General features: G+C 35.8%; 1 protein-coding gene across 4 annotated transcripts in view; it reads left to right on the top strand.

Moving 5' to 3' along the window:
* The first annotated feature begins 8,134 nt into the window (after positions 1–8,134).
* LOC140154802 (low-density lipoprotein receptor-related protein-like) overlaps positions 8,135–26,676 on the top strand; it is a 134,813-nt gene continuing 116,271 nt past the window's right edge. For 2 of the 4 annotated variants that reach the window (XM_072177384.1, XM_072177382.1), the window contains exon 1: positions 8,138–8,385. In XM_072177384.1, coding sequence (XP_072033485.1) covers positions 8,319–8,385 — 67 coding nt within the window. In that variant the 5' untranslated portion in view covers positions 8,138–8,318. Of the gene's footprint in view, positions 8,386–26,676 lie in introns of all 4 variants that reach the window. The other 2 variants (XM_072177386.1, XM_072177383.1) reach the window with 2 other exon arrangements.

Below are 26,676 nucleotides of genomic sequence, written 5' to 3'. Positions count from 1 at the left end.
CTCAATACAAACGACATGGAGATGCCATAAACATGGGTCTCATTTTCAGCCATTTGGCATATCAATGACCCCTAGGCCAATTTTGGGAATATGGATTGTTTTAGTACAGCTGCCAAGCTCCAAAAGTGGAAACCATTGCAGTGGCGTAGCATCATAGGGGCACGTGCCCCCCCCAATTGATCTGAAATTTTTTAAATCCCATAGGAAAATTGCCCAAAAACGGCTTGTGCCCCCCCATCAGACCCGGTGCCCCCCAATGTGATGACCCACGCTGCGCCACTGAACCATTGTGCACTTCCAAGTAGAAACATGAGAATTTCCACACATAAAGTACAAGGTCCAATGTCAGTCATTTTAAGACATGAAGCCAGTGGTGATTGCTAAAAAATTGAAAATGCTTCGAGTCCGATCTTGTTAAAAGACATTTCAAACTACTTGTCTGATCACAAGGATTAAAACAATGAATAGTTTGTGCTATCTACAACCTATCGTTATGGAATTACATCATACAAAAACCACTTTATTTAGGTAAAATGTCACTATTTTTGGTTGTACAAGAGTCAAAATTTCAACTTGTTCCAATTTTGAAAAAAAATGGTGGCAAATTGTTCTTAGCATGTTCCAATGAAATTTATGTTCTAAAATTATTTATCAAATAATTTGCTGGAAAAAAGTAAAAAGTGCCAGTGCACCTTTTCCCAAAACTATATGCATAATTTATAAGTTTTTATAAGTTTTTATAAGTTTTTATAAGTTTTTATACCTAGAAAAGAAATTGAAAGCAATTTTTCATTTTCTTGCAGTGATTGGAGGTAGACAAAAAGAAAACATTTTAATTAAATTTCCAGTGCTAAAAGGACCTTTTGAAAATGGCATGAGCAGGTTTCCAAATTGAGAGTAAATTTGGCTGACAAATTAGACTAGTGGTATATATATGCAGTGGCGTAGCGAGGGGGGAGGAACGTGCAAATTGACCAGTTCAGCATCAAATCTACATTCCCTTGTAGCGATGAAAGTCAAAAATTTCACACGCTTCATGCGCATTTCGGCAATGAAGAATTTGAAAGATCAATATTCAACTTCATTGTAACCAAAATTAATGAGTGATAGGCCCTATTTACTCCACGCACACTTGTTTCAAGAATTGGGGACGGGGCGCCATTATGTATCCTTAGCCCTGGGCGACACAACCCCTAGCTACGCCACTGTGTATATATTGCGATGGGTCAAAATTTTCTTGAAAAATTGGCATATGGATGGGTCCACTTCCAGAGTCTCAGCATCAGTAGCACATATCCCTATGCAAACAAAAAAACAAAACTTGAATATATATTCTAAACCATTTTATCACTTTATTTTTTTAGTGCAATGGAGGTGCATGTAAACTAAAAAAGTTAGGCCTACATGCACATTATAAATTTTACATGCACAGTTTGCACATGCGCACAATCATTGGGACTCTGCATTTGTTTTACCACATCATTCACACTCACAGATGTACTGACACCCTGTCGACATTCAGATGTCTGATTGTTTAAATCAACATGACTGTGTTCAGGCTCGTCATGCAGGATTTCATTTGGGGGGTGCTGATTTTGAAAAAGTGGACTTTTTACAAGGGAGGAGGGCAATTTTGTGAAAAGTGGAAGTTCTTCTTCCAAATTGGGGGTGCGTCGCACCCCACCCCCTCCCCAAACGTGCACGGACCTGACTGTGTTGACTACAAAAGCTACCATTCTAAGTAAGCTGGCAAAATTTTGCTGCGTAATTTTGGAACAAGCGAGCGGGAGTAACTCAAGTAACTGTTCAGTTTAAAGCCTAAAGAAATTCGGGGTTTTTTTAAAGGGTGGATTATGTTCATTAGATTTTTACAGGCACAGTGTGCATGTACGGTATATGCAAATGTTTACATGCACAGAGAACAAAGTACATGCGTGCAGCAGAGCACAACACCATGGCTTCCAGCTCAATGAGTCTTGAGCATTCTGGACCATTAATTGATTCAGTATAGCGCCACCAATTTTTAACTGATTCTATTTTTAGACATGAAGTGGGCGTCATCATCATGTGCTTTTGTGTAATAGTTTCAGATCAATTGTGACTCCTCGCCACAACTGAGCCCGGATGTCGCCAGTGCCACTATTGAGATATGCTCCATCGAACTTAACAATAAACAATAGGAAAGAAAGGATTTATTGACTGTTTTATTGATTTTCACTACTTAAATGTCAAGTACTATAGACATGATATACATCATTTTAAAGCTAATTTCAAGCAGAATATTTTGGTTGAATATCTCAAAAATGATGATTGGCGACATCCGGGCTCAGTTGTGGCGAGGAGTCACAATTTTGTTTTCTCAATACTGAACAATGCAATAGTTTTCAACTGACAACCATTTCTGTATTTTTGTGTGTAACATAATTATTCCAACCTGGGAAAAATATTAAAAAGTATGTGAATTTTTAGAGATAGGCCTATTGTATATTTGGCTCATTCATATCTTCAGGAGATAGCAGTTTCATGTAATCATTATGATTGCTAGTAGATCAGTAGATTGCTAGTCCAAGTTGAATAGCATATTACTCTTAAATACAAAAATAAATATATTCTACTATTTCTAGAGTATCTTTCTTGGTTAAAATTGCAACTGTATGATTTCTCCATATTAAGAATTGACAATTTGGTCGACTTTCACTCTTTTTTTTTTTGCTAAGTTCACTGAAAAGTTGTACCCAACAAAGCAACTAATGCAGTCAATGAACAAACATATTCTGTTTTGTAAAATAACTTCAAAACAAGGTCATATCTCAGTGGTGTAGGATGAGTCATTTAATTGTCAGTCCCAGCAAACACAAAATGTTTTAAAAACGTTTTAAGGGATCTGGAATGAGCATTTTGAGCGTTTCGACAGTATTTTTTGTGGGACATGAGAGCACTTCAGACATATTGCACTCTGAATAAGAAGAATGTCTTTCTGATATCAAATAATTTTCATTTTTTGAAATTCGCGATATAATACAAATTTTATGACAAATTATTAAAATTTGATATTTTTGATATATAACAGTCCTCGAAGTAAATTTTATAAATCTAATGAAATATTCTTAAAGTGTATGTAGCTGGGAGGAAAAGCTGACGATCAATTGAAAATTTTCACCTTTCATATTGAGGATATGGAATTTTTTCCCCAAAAGACCTAATTTTTTTTTGGCGTTTGGGGAAAAAAAATCCGTATCTTCAATACTGAAAGGTCAAAATTTTCAATTGATCGTCGGGCTTTTCATCCCACCTACATACACTTTAAAGGCCGCTCCAAATATCTGGAAAACCCATTAAATTGGGAGTTGTGTAAATTTTTGTGGTATAGAGGTGACCATTGACTTGATTACATTTTATGGGTCTTTAAGTATAAATTATCAGATTTATAAAGTTTACTTGAGTACTGTTAAATATCAAAATATCAATTTTAATCATTTGCCATAAAATGTGTATTACATTGCGAATTTCAAAAATCGAAATTATTCATATCTTCAGTAGATAGCTTTTTAATCATTAAATGCTTGCACAAACTTGACTTTTAGATTTGGATAAAGACAAGTTCAGACAAATTGAACTCATTTGAAACAATTTCACTGATGTCAAAAGCAGGTTTGTGTCAAAGGAGAAAAAACAAACATTAAAAAAAATAATGTTAATTTTGATAGCCCAGAAATAGGCAGGGCCCAAGATTAGGCTGAAACTACTGTGTATTATTCATGTCTTCAGTAGGTAGCATATATTTACTTGCTCTCTAAATTCCAAAGAGTGAAAAAGTCAATCCTCCTCGGAGTGACTCTTCGGGTCAATCGAAAAGATTGACATTTCAATCTACCAAGAGTGAAAATCACATATTTTCCTCCATACGAGTAAAATTTTCACTCTGCAAAGAGTGAAATTTCAATCTTTTTAGAGTGAAACTTTCAATCTTTTCACATGGATTCGAAAGAAGATACATTGTAAATGTTTTGTGTTTAAATTTAATAAACATAAATAAACTTCAATCGAGAGAGATTGTGCTGAAGGAACACTCTGTGAAAAGATTGAAAATTTCACTCTAAAAAGATTGAAATTTCACTCTTTGCAGAGTGAAAATTTTACTTGTATGGAGAAAAAATATGTGATTTTCACTCTTGGTAGATTGAAATGTCAATCCTTTCGATTGTAGCTATCCCTGGTAATCAGAATTTTCTTGTAGTACACACCCCACACTTGTATCTTCAGTAGATAGCATCCGATTTATTTATATTTTAGGTAGCATAATTTTTTTTATATTGCATTATCATAGCTTCAGCAATGAGTCAGGTAGCAACTGTTTTACTGATCTTCAGCAGGCAGGCATTTTTTCACTGTTTTATCATACAGTAAAGCCTAAAAAATTGTTTGATTGGTGTAACCTGCCCGACCCTAAAAATAAGCCCAACCCTTGACGTTTTTACTTATTTTTTTGCAAAATAAAATTAACTAAAAAAATTAAATAAAAAAAAGTTCCAAAGCCTTTATCATGCACAATTTACAGCTTAAAATGTGTGTGTAAAAAAAAAAATAATAAATTGTCGAATCCGACCTACCATAATTTTTTTTATGTTACGCCAATCAACAAATTTTTTTAGGCTTAATTGATCTCATCAATACTGAATACAGGTTGTAACAAAAAAAATTATACAACTTAGAAAATAGTATTAGGCAATAATGTCACTTAGGCCTTAAAAAATTGTTTGATTGACGTAACATGAAAAAAAAAATAGGATGGGTCGGTCGCTAATTTTTTTTTTTTTTTTTTATAATTTTTTTTTTTTTTACATTTTAAGCTGAAAATTGAATTTTTTTTTTTTTTTTTTTCTTAAATTTAAATTTAAATTTTTTTTAATTCATTTTTTTCAAAAAATAAGAAAAAAAAGCCTAGGATCGGGCCTATTTATAGGGTCGGTTGGGTTACGCCAATCAGACAATTTTTTTTTTAGGCCTTATTGATTGTATTAAGTTTTACTTGGTCATCAAGGTCATTTCTTGAGCCACTACAGTGCTTTGTTTCAATAAAATTGGTGGTATACAAGCGAAGGTATGGCTAATTGTGTAGAGTACTCATAAAACAGCTTGGACCACTTTCGTGTCTTTGTTTTTTATCTAGCGAAAGTGACTGATTTGAGTTGAATCATGAACCATCTGGTTGGTGCTCTTGAGATGGGTAATTTTAAACAATGGAGCATTTTGAAGTGGTATTATTTATTTACCAATGTCATTTAAGGGAAAGAAAAATACGAAAAACCTTGAAAAACATTCTATTCTGAAATCTTTGATGATAAGCATGAAAGTTCATTTTACGCGGTACAAAGGTGATATGCGCGAACATGGCAAAAGGTGGGCCAATTCGGGCGATTAAGTAAAATCGGCATAGCGTTTGAACCTGAACTATAGGAAAAAAATATGTAAAGTCTTTCTGTTGCAATTGTATAATTTTTATTGTTACAGTTTGTATTACCTGACTTGACCTGGCTTGGTTTTATGTCCATAAAGACCTATAAATGAAAACATAAAATAACTTGAGTTCTGAAGAGGCCGCAACATTTTTTATCAAGAGGTTTAATTCAATGACTTTGTTTTGTGTGTTTTTAAGTTTTTTCAGATATCACCTTTGCATCAGTGGCATCTGATGGTACATCCAAGAACATTGTGTGAATGGACCATATGTGGCTGAAAGTTGAAAAGGTCAGTCAATTGTTCAATAAAACAATTATTCAATGGTCAATGCAACTATTTAAGCTTAGCATTTAGAGAAAATTCTAAAAATCTATAATCAAATAACAAAATCTAACTTGCAAAATGGAAGAAAGAAAAAAATTGTTAGTTTTGTGTAACACATCAATAATGATCAATTCATACATGTTGGATTTTTGCTTGTCAAAACCATTTGGATTTTTACTCACTACAAATTTGCATCAGATTATGGTCATCTTAATATCCACCATTTTATTTCCCAGGAAATGGTTTCTTGAGTTCCTTAGTCTCTTTCTGGACTTAATTCAAGAGTGTTTCATCAGTGTGACATAGTTAAAGCCATATTATAACATTTGCTGAGGAGAACGCCCTCAAAATATTTTTAAATTCTGGTTTTTACACGATTGTAATGTACTTTAATCAATAAAGATACTCCGCAAAAATCAAGACTTTAGGTGCTGTAGTTTTGTCAAAATCTGTGATTTTAAATAAAACGCAGGAACCGTTGTTTTATTATTACGATAGAAATATCAGTCGAACGTGTATGCAATGTTCATAACACAGTACTAAGTACACGACGTGCGGGACTCACACACACACATGCCAGAGGATTGTACTGTATTTCAACTGTCAGAGTAACATATAATAGCGCTGGTAGTAAATTCCAATTTTCTTTGCTTTATCTCACTTACTCGGCTCAAAATTAAAAGTGGACATATCTGACAGTAAAAGCTAACATTTTATGGAAAATAAATACAAATCTTTTTTTTTTTTAAATGTTATAATATGGCTTTAAGGGGGTACTACACCCTGCCCAATTTTGTGCCTATTTTTGCATTTTTCTCACAAATTACAAGTAAGATATGTATATTATAGGGGCAAGGACTACAACTATTGCACTGGAAAGTTTATTTCAGCACAGACAACAGTTGTGGAGTTACAGTCAAAAATGAGGGAAAACCAATATTTGATCATCAATAACTACTTGCTTTGAGTTACTGAATTTTCAGTACCGTACAGTAGTTGTAGTCCTTGCCCCTATAATATACATATCTTACTTGTCACCAATGTGCTATAATTTTTGAGAAAAATGCAAAAATAGGCACAACATTGACCAGGGGTGTAGTACCCCTTTAACAGTCCTGAATCCTGATGAACATGTTCAGTAGTATTATTAGTAGTTGAAATAGCTTCACCTGAATTTAATAATTGTTTAATTTAGTCTGTGTTGAATTATGCCTGTGCTATTATTAGATAATATTACATTATTTCAGGACTCACTGACCCCAATGTCCTGGTTCCATCAAAGGGGTGCAAAACAAGTATAGAACACAGGCATGACGTCTTTAACCACATGTTACGTTGACAGTGAAACAAGTGCCAACCAGGTACTATTTACATATATATTGATGAAAGCATTAACAGGCCAATAGGAAGAGGCTAAATAGTGCTGTGTCACATGGTGTCAGAAAAGATATCATACACTTCCCACAATGCATTTCTTCCATTTCAATTTTCAGTACTCACTGGACGTTTTACAAAGCGTACGGTAGGTAACAAAAAGTACCTCAATGAACAGAGCACATCCAGATCTTGCAAAATGTGATTATTTTTTGACTATCGACCCATGTTTAGCCACACAGTGTCATCGCCCGATATCTTCATGGCAGAAATCGCCATGGTAGGTTGAATCCATCGCCACGCATGGCCATTTTGTTCGAACTGTTTAATTAAGTTTTGAGATGCATAATGGGCCAAGGGACATCAGACTATTAAGGCTACTGACAATAGCCCGGTGACTGGCCTCTCTGTGTGTGAGTGAGCATGGTATGCACCATGAGGTCATCTGCTTTTAGACTGCCTCCACTAGTAGCCTACGCTGCGCTATTATAGTTTGGCACATATAAAATCAGAATTTTTGTCAGTTTTTGAGCTCAATACGCACGCTTCTTTCTCAATACGCAAGCTAACGACTATCATATCCTTTCAACACACATATTCAAGTGCAAGCAAAAAAATATGGCTTCTTTAGAATAAAAAAAATATGGGAGATATTCATCATTTTCTACCCGGTATCCAAAGATATCGCCTGAATATCAAATCGTGCATAGCACATTCACGTATATCAATCCCGGTATTGATTTTAGTGTCTCTGCTGTACCAAATAATTATTAGCCAGGCGATGCCGGTGTGAGCCCGGGTGTGAGCCAGTCTATTCTCAAAATGAAAACATTAGGATCTTGTACAAGTGTCATATGATGTAATGAGGTGATGCGTCATGTTGCAAAGGATTCTGGGAAGGGTAAGATATGTTCTCTGCATGGGTGTTATTGGAGAGACAATTGTATGCAATCACTCAGGTGTGTGCTATTGTTATCCACCTGTACTGCCTCAATCCTACTGAGTGGAGTCAATAATCATTCATTGCATGGCCTGCAGAGCTGGCTCGACTGAGCTCTATGCACTTAAACCCTCCGTACCTACATTGAAATTTCATCTATATTTATGACAGAAGCAGAGAAATTCTTGATATAACGGAATAGATACGCAAATGTTTTAAGATGCCGGCTTTAAGGCATGCAAAGTTGAATTTGTTGGTTTGTTTAGGATTCTGTTGTTATGTCACAGGTAAGAGAATATATAAGAGGTTTATTATGTTTGTGAGTGGTAGGCTGTATGTGGTATTGGGATATTATTGTGTTACATGTATTGTGTGTGTGGATTGGTGTGACAGCTATAGATCTATTATTGTGTGATAAAACTCGATAATAACAATCCTCTTCATGCATGTTGTGTGTTGTATAGACTGGGGAGAGGGGCTTCACTGACATAATTTGACAGTTTTTATTGTTTCATATTTATTAATTAAAGCCATATTATAACATTTGCTGAAGAAGACGTACGCCCTCACTGAATTTTTAAAATTCCTTTTTTACACAATTAAATTGTACTTTATTAAACCAATATACCCTGCAAAAATCAAGACTCTAGGTGCTGTAGTTTTGTCAAAATCCAAGATTTTGAATAAAACGCCGGAACCGGCGCTTTATTATTACGATGGAATTATTAGTCGAACGCATACACGATGTTCATAACACACAGTACGCATACACGGCGTATGGGACAGTGATATACACAACAAAGGGTCGTACCATAACATGAACGAAGGAGTGGTACGTATTGGCCACATGTGCGCTGGTAGTAAATTCCAATTTTCTTTGCTTTGCCGTAGTTGTTCGCTCAAAAATAAAAGGGATATATCTGACAGTAAAGCTAACATTTTATGGCAAAGAAATGCTAATCTATTTTGTTTGAAAATGTTATAAATATGGCTTTAATAAATATTTATTTGTAGCAACATACTAAGTGATAGCATTCTCTGGTCTCTATACACAAAGAAATTAAAAGGATTAGACTTGTTTGTTAACAGCATTAACCTTGTAAACTGGATTAGTGTCATTTCATTCAGTAATATGTAGGCAACAGAAAAACTGCATTACTATTAGTACTGATGCCCGCAGTGACCATGGTGACACTGAAAAATGCTTTGGTTAATCATAGACCATTGTTTTAAATGGTCTATGGTTTAACACATGTAGTGGATGTACATGTGTACACCTAAAGAACAAAAAAAGATGGTAAAATGCCCGGGTAAAATGCAAGCAAATCCAAAATGTTTTTACAGAACATGTTTAAATGTTGGGTTGTATAAAAGGTATAACACTTTTAGAACACATTTTTTTGAAAACTTGATGCAAAACATTTTAACATATAATGTCATTAAGTGTTTTGACTAAAATACATTTACATTTTGTGTTTTGACCCAAATGCATTTTGCCCAAAATGCATTTTGTTTTTAATCCATTTTGCCCAAAATGCATTTTGACCAAAATGCATTTATAACACATTTATAATATCTTGTTTGCTGGGATCAAGATTGTCAGATTTTGATCCTTTGAATTTTTTGAGTACCGTAGTGGATATGTACTAGAGTTGTAAGTCACAGGTTGTAAGTCACCTGAAATTTGAGTTGGAAAACAATTTCTTTAGAATTTCAGCCACTTCATCCTTGATGATAATGATCATGATGATGATGATGCAGATGATGATGCAGATGATGATGATGATGATGATCATGATGATGATGATGCAGATGATGATGATGATGATGATGATGATGATGATCATCATGATGATGATGATGCAGATGATGATGATGATGATGATGATGATGATGATCATGATCATGATGATGCAGATGATGATGATGATGATGATGATGATGATGATGATGATGATGATGATGATGATGATGATGATGATGATGCAGATGATGATGATGATGATGATGATGATGATGATGATGATGATGATGATGATGATGATGATGATGATGACGACGACAATGATTTTTCTATTTTAATCAAAGTGTTAGCAGTTAAAATTACACAGATGTGTTTTAACAAATAGGAAGCAACTGTTTTATCAAAATTATTTTCCCCCGAGATATTTTCATGAAATAATTAAAATTAAAATGTGAAATATTTACTCTGGTGTGCCAGTAGTGTCTTGCTTAGACATCATAATAAGAAAATGCATGCATTTCAATTTATACTGGGTTTATTTAATTCCACTTGCTTGGTGAGTATATGTACATGTAGATTATTTGCTTAAGAAACTGCACACATATATCCTTGACCTATCGGATAAGTAATTTTCTTGTCTGCAAACTCAAACTAAATGAAATTAATTTTCACAGTGAACGGTTCCTTCCTATTTCTTGATCAGAAGCTACATGTGTATGTGTATGGGCCTGGCCGACCTAGATTTTGCATTTTTGGAGATTTTTTTCTTCTAATTTTGCTAAAATCATGTAAAATCTGCTGTTTTTTTGACCAATTTAAAAAAAAAATTTGAAACATTTTCAATATAACAAAAATTTTAGTTTCCAGAAATTTTTGGTTTTTAAATCCCGACTGACCAACACTACTTAAACATCTTCAAAATGGTTTGCTTTTTTTGTTGCCTAATATATAAATGGATATTATTTAATTTCAATGTTAACCAGATGTTTCAAACATTTTTGTTCCATATTTATTGATCAGGAGCTACGGTATATGGATCTTTATTCTTAAAATTTGAAGTTTCATGCTATTTTAGTTTAAATGTATGGCTCATTTATAAATACATCATATCATTATTGTTGCTATGGTAACCAGTATCGCATGGTGATCGTTCCTGGAGTCAGAGGTTCACCGTATACATTATTAGCAATGATTAGAAATTATTGTTTCCAATACTAGCATACATTGTACCATACATACTAAAATAGTTATTGCCTTTATTTGAAGCTTTTATGCACTGCATGGCAGTTAAAATTTCAGTTGATACCGATTTTATGCGTTTAAGCAGTTATGCATGATTTATGTGTATTACACTGCTCCATAGGCCACTGTAGTAATTTTGTTCTGGTATACTAGAACGAAATTCAAATTTGACGATATTTTTTCTTAACGAATTAATCTGCAAGAAGTATTTGGTACATAAACATTATGTAGCCAGAAGCTTCCAGTGGTATAAAAATCTCAACTTTTTTTGAGAAAAGTGGGGGGATGAGGCTGTGGATCACGAAATGCCCTTTTAAATCATTAATCATGTGAACTAATCAGTTTTAAGGTTACTACCATTTACATTGCTTTGCCTCTTGACTTTTTAATTTTAGGCAAGAGTGAAAAATTGTCAAGTGTAAGGGGATGTGCAATATAATTAATTTCGAGTGCCCTGGGTAAAATTTTCAAATGGTATGCCAAAAATTTCTTCTCCCCCATCTCTTGCCCCCCCCCCAAAAAAAACATTTGACACCCTCCCCCCTTTGCACATGCCAAATTTTTGGGAACTCAAAGATTAATACCGTAACCACTGGGGTATAAGTCCCCCCCCCCCCCCAAATGGCAGATTTCACTTCAATAATGGGGGTGGGCTGATAACCGGGGAGGGGCTAGTACTTGAATTTAAAAATAAGAACAATCATCCCCATTTGTAAATGCCCGATGTACCAGTAATTTCTATCATATATATCAATGTTTTTTAATTATAAGTATGGAATGTTAATTATCAACTGATATTCTTTTATATTTGTTCTTAAATGTGAGAGAAATGCATTGATTTGATATAAAAACTTAGGTCAAAATTACAACTGGGCTTATTCCCAAGTGCACCCTTGTTCCCAGAATGTTTTGAAAAATAGGGGGTGGGCTTATAGCGGAAGGTGGGTTTATACCCCTGTGATTACAGTAATAACTGGCAATACTTTCAAGTGGAAATTTCCCCAAATATTTTCTTGCCCCCCAGTTTGCCCCCCCACTTTTGAGGCAAACCTACCAAAATCACATACATTTCCACTTTTTCGCCATTTTATGCCAATTTTGCCCCCCTGAATTCACTTTGCCCCCCCCATTTTCCCCTGACACCGCCACTGACGATGACCGTATTTGCTGGAAACCCTAACCCTAACCTGTCCCGGCCAATACGGTCACCTCTCTATTGTATAAATTGACTGGTTTCTGTTTTCTGTTTATGCTGAGAAGGTTTGAAAGACAGCTATCTTCAGTAGATAAGAAACATGCATGGCTAGGCTTGATACCATGTGACAGTATGTAAAATTGACGGGTTTCTGTGTGTGCTGAGATTGTTTGACAGCTATCTTTAGTAGATACCAAACATGCATTGATAGGCTTGATACCATGTGATACCGGTAGTATGTAAATTGACTGGTTTCTGTGTGTGCTGAGAAGAATTGAAAGACGGATGGCTATCTTCAGCAGATAACAAATAATGCATGGCTAGGCTTGATACTATGTGACAGTATGTAAAATTGACTGGTTTCTGTGTGTGCTGAGAAGGATTGAAAGACGGACAGCTATCTTCAGCAGATAACAAATAATGCATGGCTAGGCTTGATACCATGTGGTTTCTGTGTATGTTGAGAAGGATTGAAAGATGGCTATCTTCAGTAGATACCAGACATGCATGGCTGTACTTGATACCATGTGCTGGTATGTAAAATTAACTAATTTCTGTGGGTGCTGAGATTGTTTGACTGCTATCTTCAGTAGATATCAAACATGCATGGCTAGGCTTGTTACCATGTGACAGAATGTAAAATTGACTGGTTTCTGTGTGTGCTGAGAAGGATTGAAGGGACGGCTATCTTCAGTAGATAACAAATATGCATAGCTAGGCTTAATACCATGTGACAGTATGTAAATTGACTTGTTTCTGTGTGTGCTGAGATGGTTTGACAGCTATCTTCAGTAGATATCAAACATGCATGGATATGCTTGATACCATGTTACAGTATATGTAAAATTGTCTGGTTTCTGTGTGTGCTGAGATGGTTTGACAGCTATCTTCAGTAGATACCAAACATGCATGAAATTGCATGGCTGTACTTGATACCATGTGATGTACAAATTGACCTGTTTCTGTGTGTGCTGAAGTGGTTTGACAGCTATCTTCAGTAGATAACAAATATGCATGGCTAGGCTTGATACATGTAGTTGATACCATGTTGCTCATAGGCCTACTTCCTAAACAGGTTTCCATATCCTCCTGTCCCGCGTCACAGTTCCCACATCAGATACCTCCAGTTCAGTGATGCCAGATGACATACAAGTACATTTGTCAAAATTTTGCACTTGTCTAGGTTCATTAGACAAACACCCATTGAAATTGCGGTGAATCCAGGACTCCATGACTAGACTCAAAACTATGCGGAAATTACTAGGGTGAAATAATTTCTATGCTTTCAGAGCAAGTTAAATATCATATCATTATCTCTTATATTCTATAGAGGTCAACTTTTGCTATGGTGTTCTTGCTGTGTTGTCATATTTACAGTACATTGTGTACTTATTCATTTCAGGTACCGGTACAGTGAATTTGTTTGTTTGTTTGTCAAATTGGTTATTCTGTGTGAAACACATACAACTGGGGTCTGATGCATGAGGTCAAGCAAATTACTCAAGATGGACCTAAAAAGCTACTCTTTGCTATATAGAAAATCCTACTACAGTATGTTGTAGTTGTTTGTATCTAGGCATTAAGTCGAGGGTTTAGGAAAAGAAAGCCCTATCTGCAATTATAGCTGCCAGTTGTCATATTTTCAATTTGTGTACATTACAGAATGCAGAAATTGTCAAAATGTCTATAGGGCAGCTATTGCAGATAAGACCATCTGGTTCGAGGGGGCACTTACATTACGTGATGGACACCATGCTCATGTATGGACTCTTGAAACGCACCCTAAACAAGTATTACTCAGCGCATGCAAAACATACCCTAAAGTGGATCAGATGTTTCGCATCTGAAGAAGTCCTCCGACGTGTAGGACGAAATATTAGAGTAAGTAAAAACTTACTGGTTTTGTCAAGCGAAAATTTCTAATTGATACCCTAAACAAGTATTTTGCCATTTTTTTAACGCTAAGAAAGTAAAAATTCATGTTCAGATACTTGTTTAATATTAGTAGTTTGATGTTTCTTAATATTTTACCCTACCATATGTTCTGATAGAAGCCAAACATAGCCTATTTCACCCATTTTTATTTTGTCATGTAACTTTGGTAGGGTAGGACTACCAATTATCGGACACTTAAGCAATTTTCTCAATATTTAAAAAACTGAAGAATATTTTCCCAACTATAGAACATCCACGTAATGACCAAAGACAGCCCTAAATGTAACATGAAATTTGAATTGATGAGACAAGCCATTATAGATATATGGATTGAAAACCACATTGAGGCATCTTGCCAGTTATCGGACGCCTATGCCAGTTATCGGACACTAAGCAGCCAGTTACCAGACACCCGCAAAACTAACGGCACACATCTATTTTTTCAACTCAACCAAATGCAGTTAAGCTTGTGTCTATTCCTTCATGATTGTGGGTTATATTTGGACATTGTCTGATACTTCACGTTGGCATTTTCCCCACCGCAAACCACATTTAGGTACAATGTAGGCCTATACATTGTAGGCGCATCAACTATTTTAATCATAACATTAAAATATAACTTAAACTTAACATCAAACCCTATTTGCGTTCTCAACTAAGCTAAAATAAGCTAAAATACACCTAACAAAGTGCAACATGTTAATTGACATACAGCGCCGGCTGGCTGGCAACTGTTTATATATGAAGGCCAGAGGGTGTCCGGTAATTGGGCATGCGCAGATTTTACAAGCCAATTATCGGACACTTCATTCAGCCGGAAGCGTTGTTAGCAACCGGTCATGTCAGATGTTGCTGCAGAACCTACACAGTTTTACAAACATAATAATAAAAATATATCAGTTTTAGTAAATTATGAAAAGCTCAAGACCCACACAAATTGGTCATGCCGAATTACGCTACCTCATAAGTAACATGTTTTTAATAATAAAGAGGCATACTCAGTCCATTCACGCTCAGATTTGCGAAATAATAATAACGGAACCAGCTGCAAGGCAGCCATTTAAATGCAGTAAGTATCCGTTCTTTCATTTGATGCGATATAAATTCATGTTGACTTGAAGAAACAACTCCACATGGTCCAAACCATGTAATCGTCCGATAACTGGCATTGTCCGATAATTGGTAGTCCTACCCTACCCTAAGCAAGTATTTTGCTTGGAAAAGTATACCCTTTTTCCTGATTTTTGACACCCTAAACAGGTACAGCGCTGTACTTGCCCAATGCTGAAAAACAACCCTTTTTACTTGTTTTTTTACATGAGCATGGTGTCCACCTTGAAATACAAGTGCCCCCCCCCCCGGGATCTGGTTCTAATCCCTCGAAGTATGTTTGCCATCTTAAAAGCAGCAACAGTTTTGGAAAATATAACTTGCTGAGAAGTGAATTCCACAAAATGTGGCACTGCCACTGCGTCACCCTATTTACTTCTTGATTTTGATTCATTCAGTGATTTTGATTCAGAGCACAAATCACATGACTTAAGTTTTCAGTAGTTATATAATCAAGTGCATTGGCTATTCCAGTTTATATCCATACACCCCATTAAACTCCCACGCACGGGGTGTAGATTGTGAATTAACCAACCCATTCCAGTAACCCCATTTGAAATTCACACTCCCTGTGTAGTAGATTAAGGTCATGTCGTCCATAAGGGGCGTATGGCTTTCATCTGGAATAGCCCATTTTCAAAGAAGTTCATGTGACAAGCCATGAATAAAGAGCTGCAGTTATCCAAGCGAGAAGTTATGAATCAATGTGTATTTGTTCAGTTGTATGATGGTTAAAAAATATCGCCTCACATGATTGTTACGAATTTCAAAAGCCGCTTATTGAATGACATTTGAGACATGGAGGGTTGTGCGACAGCAACATTGTCGAGTCAAAAACAAATCCAATTGTGACAAGGGGTGGCACCATAAAAAAATTATGGGCGAGGTGATTTTCAAGTGGGTCAAAAATCATAAAATATATATTTCTGCTAAATTGTTGTGAAAATTGTACATTTTTTATTTAGTTGGTTTTTATTAGGGGAGGGGAGGCAACTTGACTGATAATAGTGATATCGCAATAGGGGCCCCACATGCCCCACCCCTTCTCCCCCGGTACCGCCACAGGCCAGCATACACGCCTGAGATGAAAACATAATTATTATACTGATCATTTCTCCTGCCTGCTCTTAACCAGTAGATAAAAAAATGAGATTAACCCTAACACTGACCCAGGTTTTTTGCTATTGGAAGTCACAGAAGATCCGAAAAAGTCAAGAAAAAGAATTTTTGACTTGGCACCCCCGGGATTTGAACCTTTGACCCCCCGCATGCCAAGCACACGATCGCAGACCGGGAGCTACACAGCTAATTGCTGCCCAGCCAGCAATTCCGTGAGCATTTGACACTTCAGGTGATTGCGTCATCGCAGACCCTGGGATGCATGCATGCGCAGAATTTTTCATTGTGGTATTATATGGTTTTTTCTGGTGTAAGGGTTAAGGGTTGTATTTCAAAGGCCAATTCCTGATCCACAGCCTGGTCCCCCAACTTACTCCAAAAAAGTTGAGATTTTTTATTACCATTATAGAAATGTAGGACTACACAATGTTTGCACATAAATAACTTGTATTTTACTGTCTGTTGACAGATGTGGAAATTACAACACAGTGGCCTATGGGCACTGTGAATACATGCAATTATGTGACACTTGTAAATTCAATATCCCAAATCAAATTAAATTTTGGAAATACATACAAGTTTGTGTGAATATCTATATAACTCCGGGGGTCACTCACTACTTGACTTGCTACGCACCCGCGTCCAAGAAAAGGGTATGTTTTTCACCACACAGCGGTGTCGACGTCTTTTTGAAAAAGGGGTACTTTTTCAGAAGGCATCGCCATTTAGGGGTCCCTTTTCAGCAAAATCCTTAGACGTTTACAGTTTAGTAATATTATTGTTTGAGTGTGTTTGCACTAATTTGATAAAAATCACCACTGTTTAATTGATTCTAGTTTATTTTGTGCAAGTTTTCTTTAGTATCTATACATGTAGGTCTGCAACATCAAAAAGACACCATGGGTATCAAATTAGTTCATTTTCCTGTTTATGTCACTTAGGGTATAAATTGGATATTTCTCAGTTGACACCATTTAGGGTATGGTTTTTGCATGTGTTACGCCATTTAGGGTAGGATTTTGCATGTGTTTCGCCATTAAGGGGTGCAATTTGGTTATGTGAAAATTCGCCATTACGGGTGCATTTCAGAGGTGGTCGGACGCGGGTGGGTAGCACTTTTGTGTGAGAGTGACCCCCCCCCCGGATTGAACTATAGCGTAAAAAAAGATGCTAAAATTATACAAATACTTTAGCTGTATAATTGTTTAAAGTGTTGTTTTTGTGTTTTTGAGCGCTCTTTCATTTTGTGAGTGAAGCAATTCATTACACATGGATCACAGGATAAAATGCAAAGGTTGTCAAGAAAACCCTATCTGCAATAGCTGCCAGGTGGCATTATGTGTACAATATAGTATGCCAAAATGGTCAAATTGTCTACAGGGCAGCTATTTTGCACCCTCGCATTGGGTGACAGTGGATTTTAGGATAACACCACTTTTCCCTGATCCATGCATCAGTTTTATTTTTGTTCTCTTTGAATTATAATTGAATAGATTTATATGACATGTTTTTGGGGAAAAATATTGGCAAAAGATATACATCACAGTATGGTTGAATGGTTTTGTAAGACATGGGTTTTTTTGTGTGAAAAATATTGGTTAAAGATATATATCACAGTATGGTTGAATGGTTTTGTAAGGCCATCTCCTGGTTCAAGGATTGTTTTCAAAACTGGCACAAAAGTATAGATTTATTTTTTCTGTCAAACAAAAACACATAATTGACAAGTTTTCTTTATAAATAGAAATTCCAAAACCAAATTCACTGGTTTGGCCAGATAAGTTTGGCAGTCTTTGCTGTTGCCAATTTCAGTGCATGCCTGGAGTGTGATGGTACATTTGGGGACTTAAAATTGGTTAAGTCATTAGATTATAATGCGACCAGGGGTCGAAATAAAAAAAAATCCTCTGGACCCTTGCCTGCCGTTGAAATTTCAAGGGTCCTCACCAATTTTCAAGGGGCCAACCCCAGATCCTTGCCTTTGAAATGTCAAGGGTTCTCACTATTTTTCAAGGTATATACGGCGATGTAGATTGTAGAAACTTGAAAAACCAGGTTGAAAACTTGATGGGAAACTAAAATGAAAGTGAACTTATGGAGCTACACGTATTATGTGAACCGGATTTTCCAGTGGAAAAACAAAACTATAGCCTACTTTCACTGGTATTTGTTGCAAGGACCCGCCTTATTTCGAATGCTAAATGCGACCCTCTGGATGAGCTGGTCATAACAGTGACAAAGTGGAAATGCTCCCTCATCCCCATTCATCAATTTGTCTTGCCAGTTGGTCAGTGGCATATCAATAGGGGAAGTTGCCCCCTGACTCGAAATACCAGGACAAAATTGATAATGTGCATCACAATTTTTTTCCGAGTAAAAGTCATGTCCCAGTTAGCAGATCAAATGGACAGTTTTGTAATTTTGACCCCCCCCCTTTAGAATTTTTACCTGCTACACCAGTGTGGTTAGTGCCTCTTGTCCTTATTATCCCTTACGTCCACAAAGAACTATTAGCATTGAGGACGCTTCATATTATAGACCACTTACACAAAACACTCCACCAAGCTCTAGAAGTAGTTCACATTCTTATTGTATTGTAGTATGTTGTAATGATATTGATATTGACAAAGTTTTCCCAATGACACCTGTATCAGGGAAGAAAGACCAAAGTCACTCACTAGAAATTATTTGGTTAAATTTGTTCATGGGAAAGAGACCATGTCATTCAAAATGGTAGAAATTATTTGGTTAAATTTCTTCATGGGAATTATCTAGTGGAATCATTTGGTTAAATTTGTTCATGTAATTAAGTTATTTCATGTGAACCTTGGGAATATTAAAGGGTTTGTTATTTGTCTAATGATTTTTCATGTTGCCATCTAAAGATGGATTTTTACACATTTTGTCTTAAGATATGCAGGTGGTGTGCACAACTAATCTGTCGTCGGCCGTGGGATTTTCTTTTGATATACCGTAAAACCTTGTCTACAAGCATATAGAGTGCTTTTGATGAACGCTAAATTAATTCAGACGCCAGGCCATCGACAAAATTGTAATTTTTTGGAGTTTGGGCAAATTAATTACCGATACAAACATATACAAACAAGTACTATTGTGAGACCAATCTATTGTATTGGCATATTTACGGCTGTCTCGTTTTAATCTAGCTTTCATCAAAAACACACTGTATGCTTGTAGACGAGGTTTTACGGTATACCCTCAGGATATCACAAAATGTTAAGTTTTATCAATATTAAGTCAAGGCTTTAGGTGCTGTGACAAAATCTGAAATTTTGAATAAGACGACAGAGCTACATCATTTAATTATTAGACAAACACGTACATGATGTTCATGACACTATATGTACATTTTGTACATGGCATGCGGGATGGTCATAACGCATCAAAGGGACTGTCCTCAGATCAACAGAGTGATATACTTACCAAATACATGCGCTGGAATTAAATACTGCTTTTGTTTGTTTTTAAATTTTTGTGATGGGTTAAAGTTAAAAGGGGACATATCTGACAGTGAAAACTATTAACATTTTGTGGAATAGAAATACAATTATATTAATATTATGGAAATGTTATTGCTTTAATTGTACAGCATCTACATGTTTGTACATGCTATAAGTAATAAATCAATTCCGTTTTTTAAAGTTGCAAATCTTTTAAAAACTAGATTGTCTCAGCAGCAGGGGACATTAGGCTGTCATGTGCATCTAGGTGTAGAGGCTTATCCTCTTATTCCCACTTGAGCATTCTCAAGTACACTTAAAGTGTTTGGTCTCCTGGTCAAGTCAGTTTTAATTTAGGGGTTGTTGTTATGTTGTTATAGCAACAAGCTCAGTTTTTCTGTCCAGTCAGCTGTCACTTTAGTGGTGTGCAGCCATTCAGGTCTCCGTCTTATTTTTTAATTCCTTTGTTATGTCCATAGTTCTCCTAGTGATGCACTTGCAATTGTTCCTTCGATCTTGATGGACCAAAAAATCCCACCCACCCTCCCAAAAGCTGGAAGGGTGATTCAGTAACTAAATATGGTTAAAGATACTCCAATAAAATGGTATGTCCAAATATGCTGCTTTATGCTTAAAAAATAGAGGCTTTGTATGGAATTTCTTGAAATCTTGAAGAATATCATTAGTAGATTGTCTCCACTTTCTACTGCGTTTTATAGAAGGGGAATGAATGCTTTGTATGGAGTTTCTTCAAAACCTGAAGAATCTCGTCTGTAGATTGTCTCCACTTTCTACTGTGTTTTATGGTGTTTGAATGTGTTACGTAGTTTCTTCGAAACCTGAAGAATCTCGTCTGTAGATTGTCTCCACTTTCTACTGCGCTTTTGGTGTTTGAATGTGTTATGGAGTTTCTTCAAAACCTGAAGAATCTCGTCGTAGATTGTCTCCACTTTCTACTGCGTTTTATGGTGCTTGGATGTGTTATGGATTTTCTTCAAAACCTGAAGAATCTCGTCGGTAGATTGTCTCCACTTTCTACTGCGTTTTATGGTGCTTGGATGTGTTAAGGATTTTCTTCAAAACCTGAAGAATCTTGTCTGTAGATTGTCTCCACTTTCTACTGCGTTTTATGGTGTTTGAATGTGTTACGGAGTTTCTTCGAAACCTGAAGAATCTCGTCGGTAGATTGTCTCCACTTTCTACTGCGTTTTATGGTGTTTGAATGTGTTACGGAGTTTCTTCAAAACCTGAAGAATCTCGTCGGTAGATTGTCTCCACTTTCTACTGCGTTTAATGGTGCTTGGATGTGTTAAGGATTTTCTTCAAAACCTGAAGAATCTCGTCTGTAGATTGTCTCCACTTTCTACTGCGTTTATGGTGCCTGGATGTGTTACGGAGTTTCTTCAAAACCTGAAGAATCTCGTCGGTAGATTGTCTCCACTTTCTACTGCGCTTTAATGGTGCCTGGATGTGTTAAGGATTTTCTTCAAAACCTGAAGAATCTCGTCTGTAGATTGTCTCCACTTTCTACTGCGCTTTATGGTGCTTGGATGTGTTAAGGATTTTCTTCAAAACCTGAAGAATCTCGCCTGTAGATTGTCTCCACTTTCTACCGCGCTTAATGGTGCCTGGATGTGTTAAGGATTTTCTTCAAAACCTGAAGAATCTCGTCTGTAGATTGTCTCCACTTTCTACTGCGTTTAATGGTGCCTGGATGTGTTAAGGATTTTCTTCAAAACCTGAAGAATCTCGTCTGTAGATTGTCTCCACTTTCTACTGCGTTTTATGGTGTTTGAATATGTTACGGAGTTTCTTCAAACCTGAAGAATCTCGTCTGTAGATTGTCTCCACTTTCTACTGCGCTTTTATGGTGTTTGAATGTGTTATGGAGTTTCTTCAAAACCTGAAGAATCTCGTCGGTAGATTGTCTCCACTTTCTACCGCGCTTTATGGTGCTTGGATGTGTTAAGGATTTTCTTCAAAACCTGAAGAATCTCGTCTGTAGATTGTCTCCACTTTCTACTGCGTTTTATGGTGTTTGAATGTGTTACGGAGTTTCTTCAAACCTGAAGAATCTCGCCGGTAGATTGTCTCCACTTTCTACTGCGTTTTATGGTGGGCTATTGGTTGCCTTCATGCTTTCCTCCCTTTCTGCTGCGTTTTTATACCAGGGTTATAAATGCTTTGTTGCTTATTTGGAGTATCTTTATTTACTTGGTTGTCAATACCAGTGGATTATATATCAGTAAATGGTTTAAGCATTGATGCCGTATCTTGCTGAATACAAAATGTTCGCTTGCTAGTGTTGGCATTGTTTATTCTTTTGGAGATTTCTAATTATTTAATTGCGGTTAAAAATGCTGTTTTCCAATCCAATCCTCTGTTTGATCCAAAGATGTATCTGTTTAAGATATGCTTAAGATTTGCTTAAGATGAAATTTGGTTAAATGTGATTCAGAAGTCAACTTTTGTTTGTCCAGCCTGTATGGTTGGCTTGTACACATTTTTCCAATAATTTGTGTATTTATTGATTTATATGAAGATGATAAATAATTCCAAATGCTTGCTGCAATTAATCATCTCAATGTATATAATTTGTTTAATTGATATGAAATCTGTTATTATCTCAATATAGTCTTAATTTCTATGAGATTGTGAAATTATTATAAATAAGCTTATGTGTATTAAATGGTCCTCATGATCGTGGGGCAATGCGGAGTCTATTCTTTGCGTTGTTGTGCTTTCCTGCTGTCTCGAGACAATCAATGAATCAATGAGTCTGGTGGTTGTATTGAAGCAACAATTGTGTTATCGTCAATATTATATGTGTAACCTCTGTCATGCTTTCAGGGGGCATGCAAACTGTATTATATTTATCTGAAAGTGCAAATGGCCTTCAACATGCCCTTGATAAATTGCACAATTATTGCAGAAAGTGGAAACTGTTAGTTAACATTGACAAATCAAATGTCATGATATTCAATAAAGGTGGTCATGTTTTGAAAGGTTGTAAATTTAATTATGGTAATTGTAACATCAACATAACTAATGAATATTGCTATTTGGGTATCATTTTGTACCATCTGGTTCATTTACAAAAGCAATGATTAGACTTAAAGACAAAGCAATGAAAGCATATTATAAAATTAGGGATAATTTTATAAGTGACTCCTACAAATGTAGCATGAAATTATTTCAGACCCTCATCCAACCAATCCTTAGCTATGGATGTGAGGTTTGGGCACCATATTTGTTAAACAAACTGAACGACTCAAACTTTCTTACAACATGTGATAAACTTCCAAGTGAATCTATTCACATTAAGGTTTGCAAAATTATACTCGGAGTTCATAAAAATCCACTAACAATGCAGTAAGAGGCGAATTAGGTAGTTTTCCACTGCTCACAACTATGCTTTCTTTATCTGTAAAATACTGGTGGAAGCTAAACGAAAATGTATGAATGGTAATGATTCTCTTGTAATTCAAGCACTTGTAGATAACAGAAAGTTAGTGCGTACTAATAATTTCACATGGTCGACAGGTATAAAAAATATATTTAGCCTTATCAATAGGATTGACATTTGGGATAAACCAAATACGATCACCGCTTCAATTTTAATGAAATTATTGTATCTAAACTTCAAATCGTCTATAACAATCTTTGGGTTAATCATATTAATAATTTTAGTCCTAAACTCAGAACATATTGTACATTCAAAAATTCTTTCAGTACAGAAAATTATGTTATTATCGCTAAAAGATCTTCCAGGGCTGCATTCTGTAAATTAAGAATAAGCGCACATAATCTCATGATCGAAAAGGGCGCTCACTTCTCTCCAAAAATTAATCCAGAGAATAGAATTTGTACACTTTGTAATTTAAATAAGGTGGAGGATGAATTTCATTTTGTAATGATATGTCCTTTCTATACCAACCCTCGCCAAGATTTATTATCTACAATACATGAAATGTATGATATAGATGGTATGGTAGACACTGACATTTTCAAACTTATAATGAGTACAAGTGATTTTGACAGTATTACTCCAATAACCAAGTTCGTCAAGTCAGCTTTTGATTCACGAACGAACATGGACTTATAGATAATAACAAAGTTCCCATTTGGGCTTAGAGCAGCGGCCCCCTGTCATAATTTCATTCTATAGGCTCAATGTAACGTGGACTTGAGCGCCACTATTAATATTGTCTATTATTATTAAGACTAATTTATATTTCTTCTATAATTGTAAATATTTGTACTTGTAACTTTAATATTGCAATTTCAATTGTAAATATTTGTATTTGTAAATATTAACTATACCAGTTTGTTTGGTGAATGTTAATAAAATATATTGATATTGATTATATACAGGGTGCACACCAGTAAATAGCTCCCATTGACTTTGTGTACAAACAGGGTCTGGGAAAACGTCATTTTCTTGACTCCAGAGCGACTCGGTTCTTCAAAACTCACCCTTTCTGCAATTCGAAGGTCAGATGAAGACATCCATTGTAGAAATTATATACGGAGTCCAGCATTTTTTCGCAGAAAATGCCGACTAGATCACCCTATAGCCCACACAGCTTACGCCACCTAACAAATAGCTTGGTGTTTCTGAAATGTAACACATTTTGAAAGTTCAGCCAAATTGTCATAAAAAGTCAGATCCTGCTCATATTTTTCACAGACAATCTATTTCCCAGGCCTAAATGAGGATTAAAATAAGAATCAGGGCCTAATAGTTGGGTTTTAAGCAGCCTTTTCTAATGTATTTAATTTAGTCGTATTGCACGTTTCCTCATTTGAAACACTGATTTTTTCCTCCCAGGGTGTAGGAGACTTGTATTTACTGGTGTGCACTCTATACATGGTGTCTGATAGAAGACTGTAGCATCAGAAATTGTAAATCTTTAGTATTATAATTCCTATAACTAAACAACGTTGAATAATTTATGCAAAAGACAGCTTTCATATATTTCTTGAAATTTAAAAATTGACTTCTTCGTTCACGAAATATAAGACTTTTACGATGGTATGCCCTATTTCATTTTGAATGCTTTCCACAGGCCAGATTTGTCAGAACACAGATATATATGGCCCAGAGACGACTTATTCCCACAATGCATTTCTTCCATTTCAATTTTGTGTACTGATTTGTTATCTAGTGCAACATCAATAGTGACCAAAAAAAGTACCTCAATGAACAGAGCACATCCAGATCTTGCAATACAGGTTTGTTTCTTGACCATCAACCCATGTTACGCTAGTCTATTCTCAACACGAAAACAAAAGTAACATGTATAAATACTATAATATGAGTGTCATTTGGTTGTCATTTGCTGTGAGGTAATGTGTCATGTTACGAGGAGAAAAAGAGAAGAGAAACGCCTGTGTACATATAATTTTGACAAAAATTAATATCATATTTGACCATTTCAGCTTTATTTAGGGCGAATTTGTTCCATTTATGCTTTTTTATGCAATAAGTTACATTTACATGTTTCATGATCCTTTCTTAGCTCACCATAGAAATATTGAAAAGGGGGCGTGGTCCTGGGGGTGTGGTCCTTGGAAAGGAAAAGGATACAAACTCAGTTGTGCTACATGTACATGTATTAAGAACACGTGTACATGCTTGGTCCCAATTTTTGTTTGTAGTTTTTGAGCGTGTGTGGGTTTCTTTAAGCATAAATGTTATACAAATGCATGCAAGCATGATCCAAGGGCATTTGTCAGCCGATATACCACCAGTCGGGCCACCAGCACCCTACGCATACAATCAATATAGTCTTCATTTTATTTTTATATAATGTGAAGCATTCTTTACCAGGTCTCTATTTTAGCATAGTTAATTGCAAGTCCTTTTCTTGGTAAATTTATACAGACTTTCAGGTTCACTGCATGTATTTACAAAGAAAGGTGCAAAAGCAGTAAATACATTGATTGTACAGGGTCAATCTCAGGGACTTTGGAATCAAAAGACAGAAAGTGTTGCCATGCATGGATGGCCATCTTTACCTGACTTTCCTATAGCGTCCATGTGTAGAGTTTGGTCCTGTAAACTGAAGTCGACACCTTTCACAGGTTTTACCCTGTGAAAAGGTTACTACGTACCTAAAATTAAAGTTGCATGAAAAAGACAGTCCTGCTTGAAACAAGATTATGAGTACAGTACAGGATACCTGGGAAGTCGCTCACTTTGTGACTTACTACGAACCTGCGTCAACAAACAAAAAAAAAGTATTGAAAAGGGTGTAATTTTTATGGCATATGGTGCCATCTTTTTCAAAAAAAGGCCTTTAAATGTCTCCTTCAGGCAAACTTAAGGTAATGCTCAACAAGACTTCAAAAGTTGTGCATGTAACTATATAGATGATGGTGCACAGGGGTCGGTTAAGTTTCAGACCTTTAAAAAGGCCCATTTAGTGATTTGCTCATCCGGACGATTGTAAAAGTCATCAAAATTCAGATTTTGGTACCCATACATGTACATGTAGATGTATTAACATAGCCTGCTAGTGGTTCAGCCGAATGCCATGTATTTAAGAAAAAATAAGATATTTTACATGAGTCTGTAATTTATACACTGACAGTATATAAATTACTTCATGTATTTGAGTGGGGCTTCATCAATACTGCTGTTTTCCAAATTTGTCATTTCAAAAATATCAAATGACAATTTCAATCGCATATCCTTTATTTTTAAGCAATTTATTAACAATTTAAATTTTTTTTACACTTTCGCTGGGATCACTGAATGGGTCTGAAC

The sequence above is a fragment of the Amphiura filiformis genome, chromosome 6, assembly GCF_039555335.1.
Source record: "Amphiura filiformis chromosome 6, Afil_fr2py, whole genome shotgun sequence".
In the NCBI taxonomy this organism is placed as follows: Eukaryota; Metazoa; Echinodermata; class Ophiuroidea; order Amphilepidida; family Amphiuridae; genus Amphiura; species Amphiura filiformis.
Note: the sequence above shows the minus strand (reverse complement) of the source record. Positions and strands in the feature narration are given on the sequence as shown.